This window comes from Odocoileus virginianus, chromosome 2 (assembly GCF_023699985.2).
Source record: "Odocoileus virginianus isolate 20LAN1187 ecotype Illinois chromosome 2, Ovbor_1.2, whole genome shotgun sequence".
Lineage (NCBI taxonomy): Eukaryota > Metazoa > Chordata > Mammalia > Artiodactyla > Cervidae > Odocoileus > Odocoileus virginianus.
This window is the reverse complement of record NC_069675.1, coordinates 101889749-101904644: the sequence shown is the minus strand read 5'-3', so window position 1 is coordinate 101904644 and position 14896 is coordinate 101889749. Positions and strand designations below refer to the sequence as shown.

General features: G+C 50.3%; 1 protein-coding gene across 6 annotated transcripts in view; it reads right to left on the bottom strand.

The window, feature by feature from the left end:
• CACNA1B (calcium voltage-gated channel subunit alpha1 B) overlaps positions 1-14896 on the bottom strand; it is a 203301-nt gene that overhangs the window by 86157 nt on the left and 102248 nt on the right. For all 6 annotated transcript variants that reach the window (XM_070456799.1, XM_070456779.1, XM_070456783.1 and 3 more), the window contains exons 16-18: positions 6793-6910; positions 5891-5958; positions 2764-2870 (exon numbers count right to left, since the gene is read on the bottom strand). In XM_070456799.1, coding sequence (XP_070312900.1) covers positions 2764-2870; positions 5891-5958; positions 6793-6910 — 293 coding nt within the window. The remainder of the gene's footprint in view (positions 1-2763; positions 2871-5890; positions 5959-6792; positions 6911-14896) is intronic.

Here is a 14896-nt window from a genome sequence, read left to right as displayed (position 1 = left end):
TCTTTCTGGAAGCTTTTCCAAAATCAATAGAGAGAAACCAGAGATCTCTTTATAGTCATTTCCCTTCAAGGTAGCTTCCCCAGGGGAAGACCAGATGGGTACCCAACTCTGCCTTCTCAAGGCTGAGTCGACAAATACATGAGAAGCTCAAAACTACTCACCTGCCTGCTGACCCTGCATGCAAAGAGGCACGTGTGTCCAAGAGACTGAGCAAAGCAGTGTGCATGACCCAGTGTGTGAGCCTGTGAGTGTGTGTGAGTGTGACTGAGACTGTGAACATCAAGAGTGGGTGTGAGTGTGAACATGTGTGCAGGAGGGGCCATGGGCACCAGTGCTCCTGAGGCTGATGCAGCCGAGAACTCGAACGACCACATCGGCCTGAGTGTCCCCACTCCAAGGAGCCTGAGAGGACTGTCCCCTGCAGCAAAGCACACCGGGGTCCCCAGGGGGGCTCCAGGGACTCGGGCACATCGGCCTGAGTGTCACCCCTCCAAGGAGCCTGAGAGGACTGTCCCCTGAGGCCACACACACTGGGGTCCCACGAAGGCTCCAGGGACTCGGGCAACCCCCTCAGGAGGGGCCGGCGCAGAGTCTCGGGCAAGGTCCACGGAGCCCCTCAAACATCAGAGACACTAAAGCTGCCCCGAGCACCCGAGGCCCACAGAGCACATCTCGGCAGGCCCTGTCTCACAAGCCACACAGCACAGCTCGGGGAGCAAGTTTGGGCGGGAACACCCTGTCCCCCTACCTCAGCAGCTCAGACAGAGAAGCGACCATGAGAGGCTGGTGCTGCCCGCAGAGCGGGAAGCCAGGCAGATGGACAGACGGACGCGGGAACAGCCGTCTCGGGGAGGCCCCACCCTCAGACGCCTCAGCTGACGGAGGAAAAGTGAGCAGCCACGCAGAGGCCTCACCCCCACCCCCATGCCTGGGGCCAGACCTCCTCCAGGAATTGGGACCTCAGGGGTCACATCAGAGCCCCTGCGCATGCACCAGAGGTGGGCTGAGGACCCAAAGCTGCATTCTGGGTGGGCCTGCAGGACCCACAGGAAGACCCAGGGGCCAGCACCTGGACACACCCCAGGCTGGCCGCGGCGTGGACAGGTCGGCCCTGAGCTCGGGGCCTGCTGTGAGGGGAGCACCAAGTGTCCCCAGGCCCTGGGGCCGGAGGTCCACAGCCTGGTTCCTGCGCAGCAGCGTCCTGAATGGGGCGGGGCGGAGAAACAGGAAGGGCGCCCAGCCCTCCCTTTCTGATGTCCAGACAAGCTCCCTGTGGCTGTGCCAGGGACCCCTCCTCTCTGGGGTCTCTGCCCAGGTGGGGGTGGGTGCCCTGCCGCACATTCCCAAGGAGCGGGCAGCACTGGCCAGCAGCAGGGGACACAGGACATCGCAGTCCCCTCCAGAACAGCAGGAAGGCAAACGGCACACAGAAACCACACAAGGCCCACGTGAATAAACTTTGGCCAGCCACCACCACGTCCTCCATGCAGACTGCCAGCAGCTTACACAGTTTGGGAGAAGAGGCTGTGACAGGAAGTCACCAGGGTCACTGTAAGCCCAGGACCAAGCAGACAGAGCCGGTACACTGGCCAAACAACAAGACTCCAGGACTGCTGGGCACCAAGGCCCCAGCAGCTGGCGGAGTGGTGGCAGCTGTGTCCTGCCTGGCTCCCTGCAGGCCCCTGGCCCCCTGCCTTCACTTCCAGGGCCTGAGACCTCCCTTTGCTTCTTCTCCCCCACAGGCCACCACTTTCTGGTCACCTTAGAGACAGGACCTCTGCAAATGCCCTCCTAGAAAACAGGCCATGGCCCTGTGACATCCAGGTGAGACCAAGCTGCTAAGATGACCCTCACCCATGCATGTACACACTTGCACAGACTCATCCCCCACCAGAGCACTCAGCACTGACGCCTGCATCACCACGGAAGGGCCTGAGGCTGCTCCTGGCACTCTGACCTCAGTCAGCACAGCAGAGGGGCGCAGCTGCAGAGCGAGGGCCAGATCTGCACCGGGAGCCGGAGGGGCCGTGGGGTGGTGAGTGTGGGGCTGGACACAAGACTGGTAGCTCCAGGTGGACTCAGTCTGGCCCCAAGCCCCTCTGTGCTCTCTTGCGGTTACCCAATGACCAGACACTGGGCCAGACTGTCCCACCTCCTTCCCAGGGGCCAATCTTCCCCAGCCACTGCAGTTTTTGGCCCTGGGCTGGGTGCTCTGCCCCAACTCTGAAGTCCATAACACAGCAGCAGTGCTTCTGCAAGGTGCCTGGAGGCTCCACAGAAGTCTCAGCCCCACCTGACCTCCTCTCATCAGAGGGGCCACCTCTTGACCTCTGTCCCAACACCAAAAACTCAAAGATACTTTTGGAAACTGCATTAAGACTCTTGGGCTGCTGAAGTACTGTGTTGAATCTTTCGCCTCACAAAACACATTTCTGAAAAACTGAGCCTAAGTCAGACATACTAATTCCTTGGAGCTGCCTGAGACTGTCCAGGGGGACCGCCTTCAGCAGGCCACTCCCACCCACAGCACTGCCACCCCTTGCTCTCATCCCAGCAGGGAGAAGCCAGAGGCTCTACCTCATGGTCTCTTTGCTCAAAGGCCCCTGCCGGGGAGGAGAACCACTCCCCCCATTTCAGCTCCTGGGGAGGGCTATGTCCTAAGAGGCTCCAGTCAAGGCAAGGGCCCCTCTCTAGAAGCCCCAGGAGGAGCTGGGCTCTGCAGCAGCCCTGCCACCACCCCACAACCCACTCCTAGAGCCTTACGCGGCAATGGAGATGTTCGCAGCAGACATGGGGCTGACTTCAGCCACTTCTTTGGCCTTTTGCAGAGCAAGCTTCTGATTGGCTGCTTCTTCCATCTCCTCTTCGTCCTGTTTGGACAGACAGAAAAGTGTAGCTAGCCTGTGAGTGCTGTGTCCACTCTGAGGCTCCACAGAAGGCTTGGCCCCACCTGACCTCCTCTCATGCCACCAGCTCTTCATCCTAGAGCCTCTGAGTCCTTCTGCCCCCTAAGCCACAGGCCAGGCAGCTAGCTCCTGCCTCAGCACAACCCACGCAGGCTCCAGACCCTCCTGCTATGCCCATCTCTGCAGGCGACAGTCCGCAGTCAGCACCCTTCGCAGCACGCTCACCGCTGACAGTACCGCTCTGGAGCCCCAGCCCAGGAGCATATTCCTGCACGTCAGTCTCTTTCCGTTGAAATGCAAACCCACCTCTCTATTCCCACCTGCCCCCTCCTGCCTCCCCCCAACAGTTGTCACACTGGAACGAAGTCTGTCTCTGCCCCCAGACCAGTGAGCCAGCGCACGGGACAGCTGGCCACCCTGAGTCTGGGTGCCCCTCAGCACCGCCCACGGGAGCCCTCCCCAAGAGTGTTTAGCAGGGCCACCTCATGACCCCAGAGCTTCTCCGCCCGGACCTACTGGGTCACCCCCGACCACCGGTCCCCGGCGCTGACTGTGCCTGGCCACGGGCTCCATTCCTCACTGAGCTCCTGGAGGAGAGCCCCAGGGCTCTCTGCCTCTGGGCTGGCATGTGACACCTGAGCAGACGCCTTGCCCCGCCTCTGCCCACCCCACATGGGGCAAGACGGACCCTCCAGCCCCAAGCCCACATCACCAGGCAAAACCAAAATGCTCTGCTCCTCAGATCTAGATAAAGAGCTCTAGGCTGAGTCTACAGGCCCACCAGTCTCCGTGTGGTCCAGCTACATCACTGGGACCACCCTTATTTCCCCCATTACCCCAACCCCAGGCCCACCTGGCTCCTCTGGAAGCTGGCATTCCCAACACATCCCAAACATCCTTAAATTTGCTTTTAGGGGCACAGTAATGGCAACTAAGCCCCTGTGAGCTGTCTGTACATTTCCCACCATAGAGAAGAAAGCTTCCAGCTTCAGGCCCCAGAGGGCGGCAGAACTAGACCTACCACGAAGCCCCCGAGGGACGCCCCTCCTCCAGCTCCGGGCTCCATCCTTGTTTATGGCCCTCAAGTCACTCCAGTGGGTGTTCTACAAACTTGACATGAGTTTATTTCCACTTCAAAAGACAAGTGACACCACCGTGTATTAGTGGGAGTATGAAGGAGGGAGCACCAAGCCCCACTCTTTGGGACCCTTGGCCAGCCCAGGAGTGCCCAGAGCCTGACACAAACAGGCCTCCACTTCCACCTCCAAAAGGGAGAAAATCCCTGAATTAGGGCAGTTTGTCCAAAGGGGCCACCACCCAGGGTGTCTGGGCATGGAGACAGGAGCCCAGGACATGACCTGTCAATATGTCCTCCCACTGACAACCTTGAAGGGGCAGTGAGAACTTTGACCTCAAGCTCAGGACAGCTGGTGCCAGATCACCAAGGCTACTGGGCAGCCCTGGTTCACGTGGCTCCAGGAATCCTGAGACCAGGAGTGCTCTGTGGCTGCACCGGCCCCCCAGCCAGGGGCTTGGGCCGCTCTCCAGCCGCTCCTGGATTGCGAGATTCAGTCCAGCAACTGGCTGACAGCAGGAATAGGAAGGCCAGGGGGATTCCCGAGCCTCAGAGGAAGGGAGGGGTCCAGACCCACAGGCACAGCCCCGCCCAGTCAAGCAGAGGTAGAGGCGGGCGCACCCACGAGCCCCTGGGGGAACATTCTTCCCGGGGGGCCAGGTGGGGAGGCAGGGCCCCTGCACAGCGTGCGCTGGCAGGAGCACTTGGGCACCAGAGTCTCTGCGGCCTGCCGAGACGTCCAGAGCCCAGCTTCCCCAGGGGAGACCCAAGTCAAGCCCCAGAGCAGGGACAGTGTTAAGAGTCTTTGGATGTGCAGGACTGAGTGGGTACAACACAAGCGGTAGGCTGTCAGGGACAGCGGGGGCAAGCGTACAGACAGACACACAGGTGTGCACCCAGGCACACGCACACAGACAGCAGGTGTGTGCCTGTGAGGGTCAGAGCGTCCTCAGGCCTCTGGACCACAGCCCCTCCGGGCCAGCAGCCAGGCTTGTCAAAGCGCCAGCCCGAGGCTGAAACGGCGGGCGGCCGGCACCGTCCGGGACAGACAGCATGAGAGTAACCGGGCAGGGGCTGCGTCATCTGGAGGGACGCCACGGGGAGGCATGTGTGATCATATCCCCCACAGGCTCAGGGATGCGAGACGACTATCAGCTGGCTCCCGCGGGGCACAGCCTGGACAGAAAGCCATCCCGCTGGGTGCGGACGTGCTGGGAACAGACACCAGCTGCTCCTCCAGCCACCAGCCGGGCCCAGAATCCAAGGGCAGCACCACACAAGGGCCACTCGAGCTCAGCCATCCACACAGGAAACCAAACACAGGGGCCCCCTCACCTCCCAGAGAGGATCACAGGGTCCCCTCAGCATCTGGGGATGAACATAGGGGGCCCTCCCCTCCCGGGGATGACCACAGGCTGTCCTCACCACCCAGAGATGACCACAGGGTCCCCTCACTGCCCTTTAGGGTGTTCAGACCAGATGTCCCCTAGGGCCCACCTCATGATGGCTCGCACTCTGAGAGGACACGGCCCCCACTTCACACAGTGAAGCCACAGTGCCCTTCGATCCTGAGACCAGGGCAGCCCGCATCCCCATCATCCAGGTCTGCCTGTGGGTTGCATCTCCTGTGGGCCACCTCCTGCTCCCACACCACCTCCTGTTTTTCTGGTCATCCTTCCCAAGTCTTGACCTACCAGAAGTGGCCCTCACGGTCAGTCCCCTTCCTGGCATGGTGCACCCTGCCTCTTCAGTGCCCCCACACCCCTGCATGTCCAGGACTTGAGGAGAGCCCCTGGACAGTGGCCACACGTTCCTAAAGCAGGACCTGGCCCCCCTCATGACGCCGCAGCCTCTCCAGAGTGACATGGATTGACCCCCATCCACCCATCCCTGGGCTGCAGGTGCGTACCTTGGTCAGCTCCTGAGCATTGGCAAGGTTGTCCACGGCGATGGCCAGGAAGACGTTCAGCAGGGTATCTGGGGGCTCCAGCTAAGGAAGGACGTCTATGCCCCAGCCTCCCCAGGGTCAGGCCATGGCTCCCTCCATGCAACACAGGGGCCCATCTCCCCAGGTCCTGGCCAGCCTTGCCTCCTTCCTTGGTGTCCCCTGATCCCCCAACCCTCCAGCCATGTCAGCCCCCATCAGACATAGCCCAGCCCAGCTGCTAGGCAGCGGCCCCCTAGCCTCCTTGATGCAAATCTCTGGGTAGGTGACCTTGTAGCTCAGGCCCCCCTGTCAGGCAAGGAGGTATTAATACCCTGGGACTCAGGGGGAACCACAGCCCAGGGTTCCGCCTCATGGACGAACCTATGCAGGGCTGCAGCAGGCCCACAAGACAGCACACTGAGGTCAGCTGCAGCTTCCTGGCATTGACCGCAGCTGTGGGTGACCCAGAAGCCTCGCCACGCCCAGAAAGCAGGATGGAGGTCATGCCCCTTGGAGTCCAGTCGCAGGGAAACACTCCAGTCAGGCAGGATGGGGGCACCCGCTGCAGAGCCTCCCCAGCTGGGCTTGCCCTGACCCTGCAGAACCCCCACCCGACTCCAGACACAAGCCTGAGGAGCATCCGCCACACAAGACCTTGCCTTGTGCTTCCCTGCAGATTCATTTCTACCAGGGAGAGGTTTTTAAAAGCTTGGTGCCAAGACCTAATTATTAATTTAAATTAAAGTGAAAGCAAAACAAACAGCTGCCCTCAAGCTAAAAGCCCACGTCTTTCCCCAAGTCCTCCCTTCCTACCCCACCAAGGTGGGGGAGGAGGAGAGGGACCCAGGAGGCACCTACCCCCTCACCCAGCCCACAGAGGATACAGTTCCCAAACAGCGTCAGGACGATGAAGTACACGGACGAGAACATGCCTTTGCTAACTCCACCTTGCGATTCGATCCCATGGTACATCACCGCGTTCCAGTCCTCCCCGGTCAGGATCTGCAGGGGAAGGGAGGGAGAGCACCCAGGCACGTCCACAGCCACCGGCGCCCACACGCATGCCCAGGGAGAGACGGCTGAGCCCAGGGCACACGTGTGTGCACACACAGCTTCTTGGGTGACACTCGAGGTAGCCCAGGGGCCTCCAAAGAAACTTCCAGAAGGGCCGTCGTGGCTGCTGGGCTGAGTCTCCGCCAAGAATGGAAAGGGAGCTCTCCGGAGAGAAGGCGAGCAAGGGCAAGGAGGCCAGCCTTGGGCTGCCTGGGGTCCGCCCGGCGGGCTTCCGCGTCCCAGCTGCCAGGCCACTGCAGCACAGGTGAGGAACCCAGGGCTCAGGGGGGCGTGAGCTCTCAGGGCCGGACAGCAGCTGCGGCCTCTGACCCTCCAAGCAGCTACCTCCCTCAGGCCAGTGGGTCCAGGCTACGAAGGCGGCTACACGCAATCCTTGCCCCATCGGGAAACGGGTCTCGTTTTCCATTGTATTTTGGAAAAGTGCAAGGGGATAAGATAACAGACTTTCTTGCATCCACCACTCAAGATGGAGACTGCTGACATTTTGTCATATTTGCATCAGGTCCCACCGCCCATGATCAACCTTGACAGGCAACCACGATCACGAATCTGGGGTGCATTCCCATCTACACAACACACATGTACACACACAAAATATACCATGTGTGCTCTAAACATGCAGAGAAAAGTGTCAGACTACATACACCACCCTGTTCATTCACTGTTGCATCCTTGAAGTTGGCCCACGTGGACACGTAAGCCCACTGTTCCTGGAAAGCGCTGCATAGGGCCCTTCCACACGTTCACCCATCTTCCTGACTGGCACTTTGAGGTTTTGCCAGTGTGCCCCACTGTGTGCATGAAGTTTGTATAGAACTGGGCCTGCTGGATCATAGGTTCTGCACATTCTCGACTGAACTAGATGTTTCCAAAGCGCTTATCCCAAATTACTGTCCCATCAACAACTCAGGCTCTGTCTTCCTCACACCCTCGTCCCAAACTGAGCACCGTCACACCCTTTGATAGCTTCCAGCCTGCAGGGTGAAGAGGCAGCCAGTCAGGTGGGACCTCTGCTCAGATCTCCTTTCTGTGGCCCTTTCAACTCTTCGGCTTATATTTCTCGTGACTCATCTTTTCTTACTGACTTCCATATGTATATTCTTTTCTTTTCCAATTAAAATAAATAAATTAATTTAAACAAGAAGTAAAGTGAGTCTTGCATATGCCAGTCCTCTGTCTCCAGCGTCTGCTGGAGAAATCTGCTGTGTCCTTTTGCTTTTAACTAATTTGTTGAATTATTAAAAAGTTTAATGAAGTCAAATATATCACTCTTTCCCTTATGGTTTCTGCTTTTTGCCTCTTAAGAAGTCCCTCTCCATCCCAAGGTCATGACGAATTTTCCTACATTTTCTTTGAGTCATTTTAAAATTTGGTTTCTAGATCTCTAATTCAACTGGAGTTTTTGTGCAGTGGTTACATTCTGTCTACCATGGGGATGAAGATCAACTTTTCTCCCACACAGAAGGCTCGTTTTTTGACCATTCCACCCCTACTGCCCACTCCACCCATCCCCCATTGATTTAAACACCATCTTTTTAATATGACCAACTTCCTACAAAAGCCTGGGCATATTTCTGGGCTTCCTAGTCTGTTCTCTGATACTTTGTCTTTAGACGTTAAAATCTTCATTATGGTAGCTCTATAGTAAGTCTTGATACACAGTGGGGCAAATCATTCCACCTTGAATTGTCTTTGCTATTCTTGGATATTTACTGTCCCATAGAATCAACATGCTGAATTCCAAGAGAAGTCCTGTTGGGATTTGAATCACTGATTAAATTAGGGAGAACTGATCCCTTTACAACAGTGAGGCTTCCCATTTAAAGACATTTGTTTTCAGTTCTTCAGGTCTTTTAATAACACGTTATAATTTCACATGTGGAAGTCTTGCATATTTCTTGTGGATGTATTTCTGGGTAACTCATAGCTTTTATAATTACTGTAAGTGAAATCTTTCATTTTAATTGAATATTCTAATTTATCGATACAGGTACATAGAAAAGCTCTATCTTTTGAATGCTCCTCTTGTGTTCAGCAGCACTGGTGAATTCCCTTATTATTTCTAACTGATTCTCTGGGTTTCTATGTAATCACATCATTTGTCTATTCCTTTCCAGTCCTCCTACCTCTTCCTTTTTCTTATTACATTGACTTCAACTGCCTGAATACTAGCTACCCTTGGTTTCTATTTAGTCATAATGCTGTCAACCAGTATTAGTCTGAGTTCTCCAGAGAAACAGAAGCAATAGGAGATGTCTGGGTATGGCTTATCTTGTGATTATGGAGAGTAAGTCCCAAGGCCCACAACTGACTGGGAGAGATGACAGTGTAAGTTTCAGCCCAAATCTGAGTCCAAGGGCAAGAGAAACTGAATGCCCCAGCTCAAACATATTTGGGCAGCAAGAATGGACTCTCCCTTACTCAGCCCTTTGCTCTACTCAAGCCTACAGTGGACTAGATGAAGCTCCCACATCTGCTTTCTCAGTCCTCCAATTCAAATGTTCATGTCATCCAGAAACACCGTCATAGACACACCCAGAAATAGTGTTCAATCTAGGCACCCCATGGTCCAGTCAAGTTGCACATGAAATTCACCATCAACAATCTTTTATCTGCAATGTTTGCTATGGTTGTTCTAAAATAACAGTTTTATTTAGATATAGTTCATTCAGTTGCTCAGTCGTGTCCAATTCTTTGCGACCCCTTGAACTGCAGCATGCCTGTCCATCACCAACTCCTGGAGCTCGCTCAAATTCATGTCCATCGAGTCGGTGATGCCATCCAACCATCTCATACAGGTATCCCCTTCTCCTCCTGCCTTCAATCTTTCCCAGTACCAGGGTCTTTTCCAATGAGTCACTTCTTCACATCAGGTGGCCAATGTATTGGAGCTTCAGCTTCAGTCCTTCCAAAGAATATTCAGGACTGATTTCCTTTAGGATGGATTGGTTGGATCTCCTTGCAGTCCGAGGGACTCTCAAGAGTCTTCTCCAACACCACAGTTCAAAAGCACCAATTTTTCGGCACTCAGCCTTCTTTATGGTCCAACTCTCAAATCCACACAGAACTACTGGAAAACCATAGCTTTGACTAGAAGGACCTTTGTCAGCAAGGTAATATCTCTGCTTTTCAATATGCTATCTAGGTTGGTCATAGCTTTTCTTCCAAGGAGTAAGCGTCTTTTAATTTCATGGCTTCAGTCACCGGCTGCAGTGATTTTGGAACACAAGAAAATAAAGTCTGTCACTGTTGCCACTGTTTCCCCATCTGTTTGCCATGAAGTGATGGGACCGGATGCCATGATCTTTGTTTTTTGAATGCTGAGTTTTAAGTCAACTTTTTCACTCTCCTCTTTCACTTTCATCAAGAGGCTCTTTAGTGCCTCTTTGCTTTCTGCCATAAGAATGGTGTCATCTGCATATCTGAGGTTATTGATATTTTTCCCAGCAACCTTGATTCCAGCTGGTGCTTCATCCAGCCCAGCATTTCCCATGATATGCTCTGCACGTAAGTTAAATAAGCAGGGTGACAATATACAGCCTTGATGTACTTCTTTCCCAATTTGGAACCAGTCCGTTGTTCCATTTCCATTTCCAACTATTGCTCCTTGACCTGCATACAGATTTCTCAGGAGACAGGTAAGCCGATCTGGTATTCCCATCTCTTGAAGAATGTTCCACAGTTTCCTGTGATCCACACAGTCAAAGGCTTTGGTGTAGTCAAGAAAGCATACGTTTTTCTGGAATTCCACTTTTCAATGCTCCAATGGATGTTGGCAATATGATCTCTGGTTCCTCTGCCTTTTCTAAATCTGGAAGTTCACGGTTCACGTATTATTGAAGCCTCGCTTGGAGAATTTTGAGCATTACTGTGCTAATGTGTGAGATGAGTGCAATTGTGTGGTAGTTAGAACATTCTTTGGCATTGCCTTTCTTTGGGATTGAAATGAAAACTGACCTTTTTCAGTCCAGTGGACACTGCTGAGTTTTCCAAATTTGCTGGCATATTGAGTGCAGCACTTTAACAGCATCATCTCTTAGGACTTGGAATAGTTCAGGTGGAATTCTATCACTTCCACTAGCTTTGTTCATAGTGATGCTTCCTAAGGCCCACTTGACTTTGGACTCCAGGATGTCTGGCTCTAGGTGAGTGATCACACCATCGTGGTTATCTGGGTCATGAAGATCTTTTTTATATAGTTCTTCTGTGTATTCCTACCACTCTTCTTAATATCTTCTGCTTCTATTAGGTCCATACCATTTCTGTCCTCTATTGTGCCCATCTTTGAAATGTTCCCTTGGTATCTCTAATTTTCTTGAAGAGACCTCTAGTCTTTCCCATTCTATTGTTTTCCTCTATTTCTTTGCATTGATCACTGAGGAAGGCTTTCTTATTTCTCCTTACTTTTCTTTGGAACTCTGCATTCAGATGAATATATCTTTCCTTTTCCCTTTTGCCTTTCACTTCTCTTCCTTTCTCAGTTATTTGTAAGGCCTCCTCAGACAACCATTTTGCCTTTTTGCATTTCTTTTTCTTGGGGATGGTCTTGATCATGGACAGCCTCCTGTACAATGTCACGAACCTCTGTCCAAGGTTCTTCAGGCACTCTGTCTATCAGATCTAATCCCTTGAATCTATTTGTCACTTCCACTTTGATTTAGGTCATACCTGAATGGTCTAGTGGTTTTCCCTACTTTCTCCAATTTAGGTCTGCATTTGGCAATAAGGAGTTCATGATGTGAGCCACAGTCATCTCCCAGTCTTGTTTTTGCTGACTGTATAGAGCTTTTCCATCTTCGGGTGCAAAGAATATAATCAATCTGATTTCAGTGTTAGCCATCTGGTGATGTCCATGTGTAGAGTCATCTCTTGCATTGTTGGAAGAAGGTGTTTGCTGTGACCAGTGTGTTCTCTTGGCAAAACTCTGTTAGCCTCTGTCCTGCTTCATGTTGTACTCCAAGGCCAAACTTGCCTGTTACTCCAGGTATGTCTTGACTTCCTACTTTTGCATTCCAGTCCCCTATGATGAAAAGGACATCTTTTATTGGTGTTAATTCTAAAAGGTCTTGTAGGTCATCATAGAAATGTTCAACTTCAGCTTCTTCGGCATAGACTCGGATTACTGTGATACTGAATGGTTTGCCTTGGAGACGAACAGAGATCGTTCTGGCATTTTTGAGATTGACCCAAGTGCTGCATTCTGGGCTCTTCTGTTGACTATGAGGGCTACTCCCTTTCTTCTAAGGTATTCTTAGAAGAAATTAAGAGATATAGTTAACATACCATATAAATCAGTCATTTAAAGTGTACAGTTCAGTGGTTTTTAGTACATTCACACATATATGCAACCACTACCACAGTCAATTTTAGAACATTTCTGTCCCTTCAAAAAGGAAGCTCATCCATATTAGCTATCCCACCTAGCTGTGGGTTTGTTTTGGGTTGCTTTCTTGTTTCTGAGTCCTTAGTATTTTAAGTTCTTTGTATAACATGTTTTTCATCATAATGTCAATGTTTTATCTTTCTACATCTATTGATATGCTTATTTTTCTCTTTAACATGTAGAGACCAGGAAATTACATTGACAAATTATTATATTACTGAGATAAGTGCAGTTTAACTATGAAGTTCTACTTTATACAGAATTGGATTTGATTCTTGAGAACTTTATTTCAGACTACTTGCATCTACCTTCACTGAGCAAACAGTGCCTGCTGTGTGCCAGGCAACCTCCAGGCCTTATGTTCCTCAGTGGACAAAACAAAGCTCCTGCCTCACAGAGCGATGGGGGGAGAGAACTCAGAAGTGGAGCCAGGAGGCTCGGATGGAGTCTGATCTTCTGATCAATTACTGTCCTGACACAGGCCCCCAGGACACCTGTCACACACTCAAGACACTTGGAGACACCAGCCCAGAAACGCCGGGTGGTGCCATCCCTGGAGGGTACACATCTGTACACAGCTGTGGCCCCCAGAGGGCTGCAGTTCAATGGGTGGCAAAGAGTCGGACACGACTGCACGCCCATGCGCTTACTGATGATGAACTTTTTATGATTTTGTTATCTTGGCATGTCAGTTTTCTGTTTCACTAACATCTGCTCTTAGCATTATTTTTTTCCTGCTTTCAGTTTCTCTTTGGTTTACTCTATCATTTCTTTTTTTTTAATTTTTAAGATGAGTATTTAACATATTTATTTTCAGCCATTCTCTTTAGTCATTTTCTTATTTTGATACTTGCTTCTAAGATTCTAAATTTTTCTCTAAGCATTGCTTCAAACTCATCCTGTGAGTTTTGCTAATTATTATTTAGTTCTAAGTATTCTGTAGTGTCCACTGTGATGTCTTCTTCAACGCAATCCCTCAGCTTTCAAACATGGGGACGATTTTATGTGATTGTTTATTGGTGGTTTCTATTTATTTAAGTAACGTTAAGGATGTGCTCTGTGACTTCTCTGGTGGTGCAGTGGTTAAGATGCCACGTCCCAGTGCAGGGGGTGCAGATTCGATCCCTGGACAGGGAAATAAGATCCCACGTGTCACAGAGTGTGGCCAAATTGTAACTAAATAAGTAAAACCTGCTTTTTATAAAAAGCATGTTCACTGCAGGAGAGCAGTTCTTTAATACTTGTAGGGATTTCCGGAGCGATTTAACAAGTGGCCAACTTCCGCAGAAGTTCTCTGCGCCCCCAGATGAGTGTTTTACCCACTGTCAGTTGTGCAAGTTCTTGTATGCATCAGCTGATTCCTCATGCTTTCTAATCTCTTATCAGCTTCATCCTTCAGTTTGCTGGAAATATATATCCCTGAAAAGAGAGTGGACTTTTTATTTCTCTTTGTAATTCTTTCAGTTTTTGCTTTTGGGGACCGTGTTCTTACACTGCATCTTCCCTTTATTGTTATGAAATGTAGCTTCTTCTTTTCACTAAAGCTTTTTTTTTCACCTTCTATTTTGGCTGATGTTACTATTACACCAGATTTCTCTTGGTTAATGTTAACTTAGTTTATATTTTTGTATTCATTTAATTTTAAACTATTATTTCAAACATTCAGAAAGGTACAATGAATAATATTTAAAGTTCTGTGTACCTACTCCCAGCTTAAGAAATAAAACATTAAAATGTAGCTGAAGGGGAAGGGTATTCAAGAGGGAGGGGACATATGTACACCAATGGTTAATTCATGCTGAGGTATGGCAGAAATCAAACCAATATTGTAAAGCAGTTAGCCTTCAATTAAAAATAAATAAATTTTTAAAAATACAAAAAAGGTTAAAAAAATAAAAGCATTTTATTTTTTAATATTTAAAAAAATATTTGCTTTGCATTACCTCATGGCCAACAGAAATATATAAGGTGATATGGAAAAAAATAAAATAAGCTAATGTAAAAAAAAAAAAATGTACCAAGAAGGTCCTTGAGTAGAAATCCTCAGTCTCATTGCTCCTCTCCCCACACCAGCCTAGCCCTGACGTTGGTGTTACTCATTCCCATGCAGGCTTTTATAGTTCTACTTGTATATATACCGTAAACAATATTGTTACGCAGTATGTTTGGAAACAAGATGTTTCCATGCTTATTTAAATAGTATCATATGCTAAACCATAACGGACAAGAATGGAAAAAAGAATATATATATATATATATATATATATATATATATGTATATGTATAACTGAGTCACTTTGCTATACAGCAGAAATTAACATAACACTGTAAATCAACTCTACTTCAATTTTTAAAGTTAATTAAATAGTATCATATGATTTGCATTATTCTGAATCTTGCTTTTTTTAGATTAACATTGCTTCTGATCCATGTTAATATAGTTAATTCCAGGTCATTCATTCATGGTCCTGCTGCCCAGACAGAATACACTCTTCTTATCACTCTCCTGAGGATGAACGATGAAGAGGTCT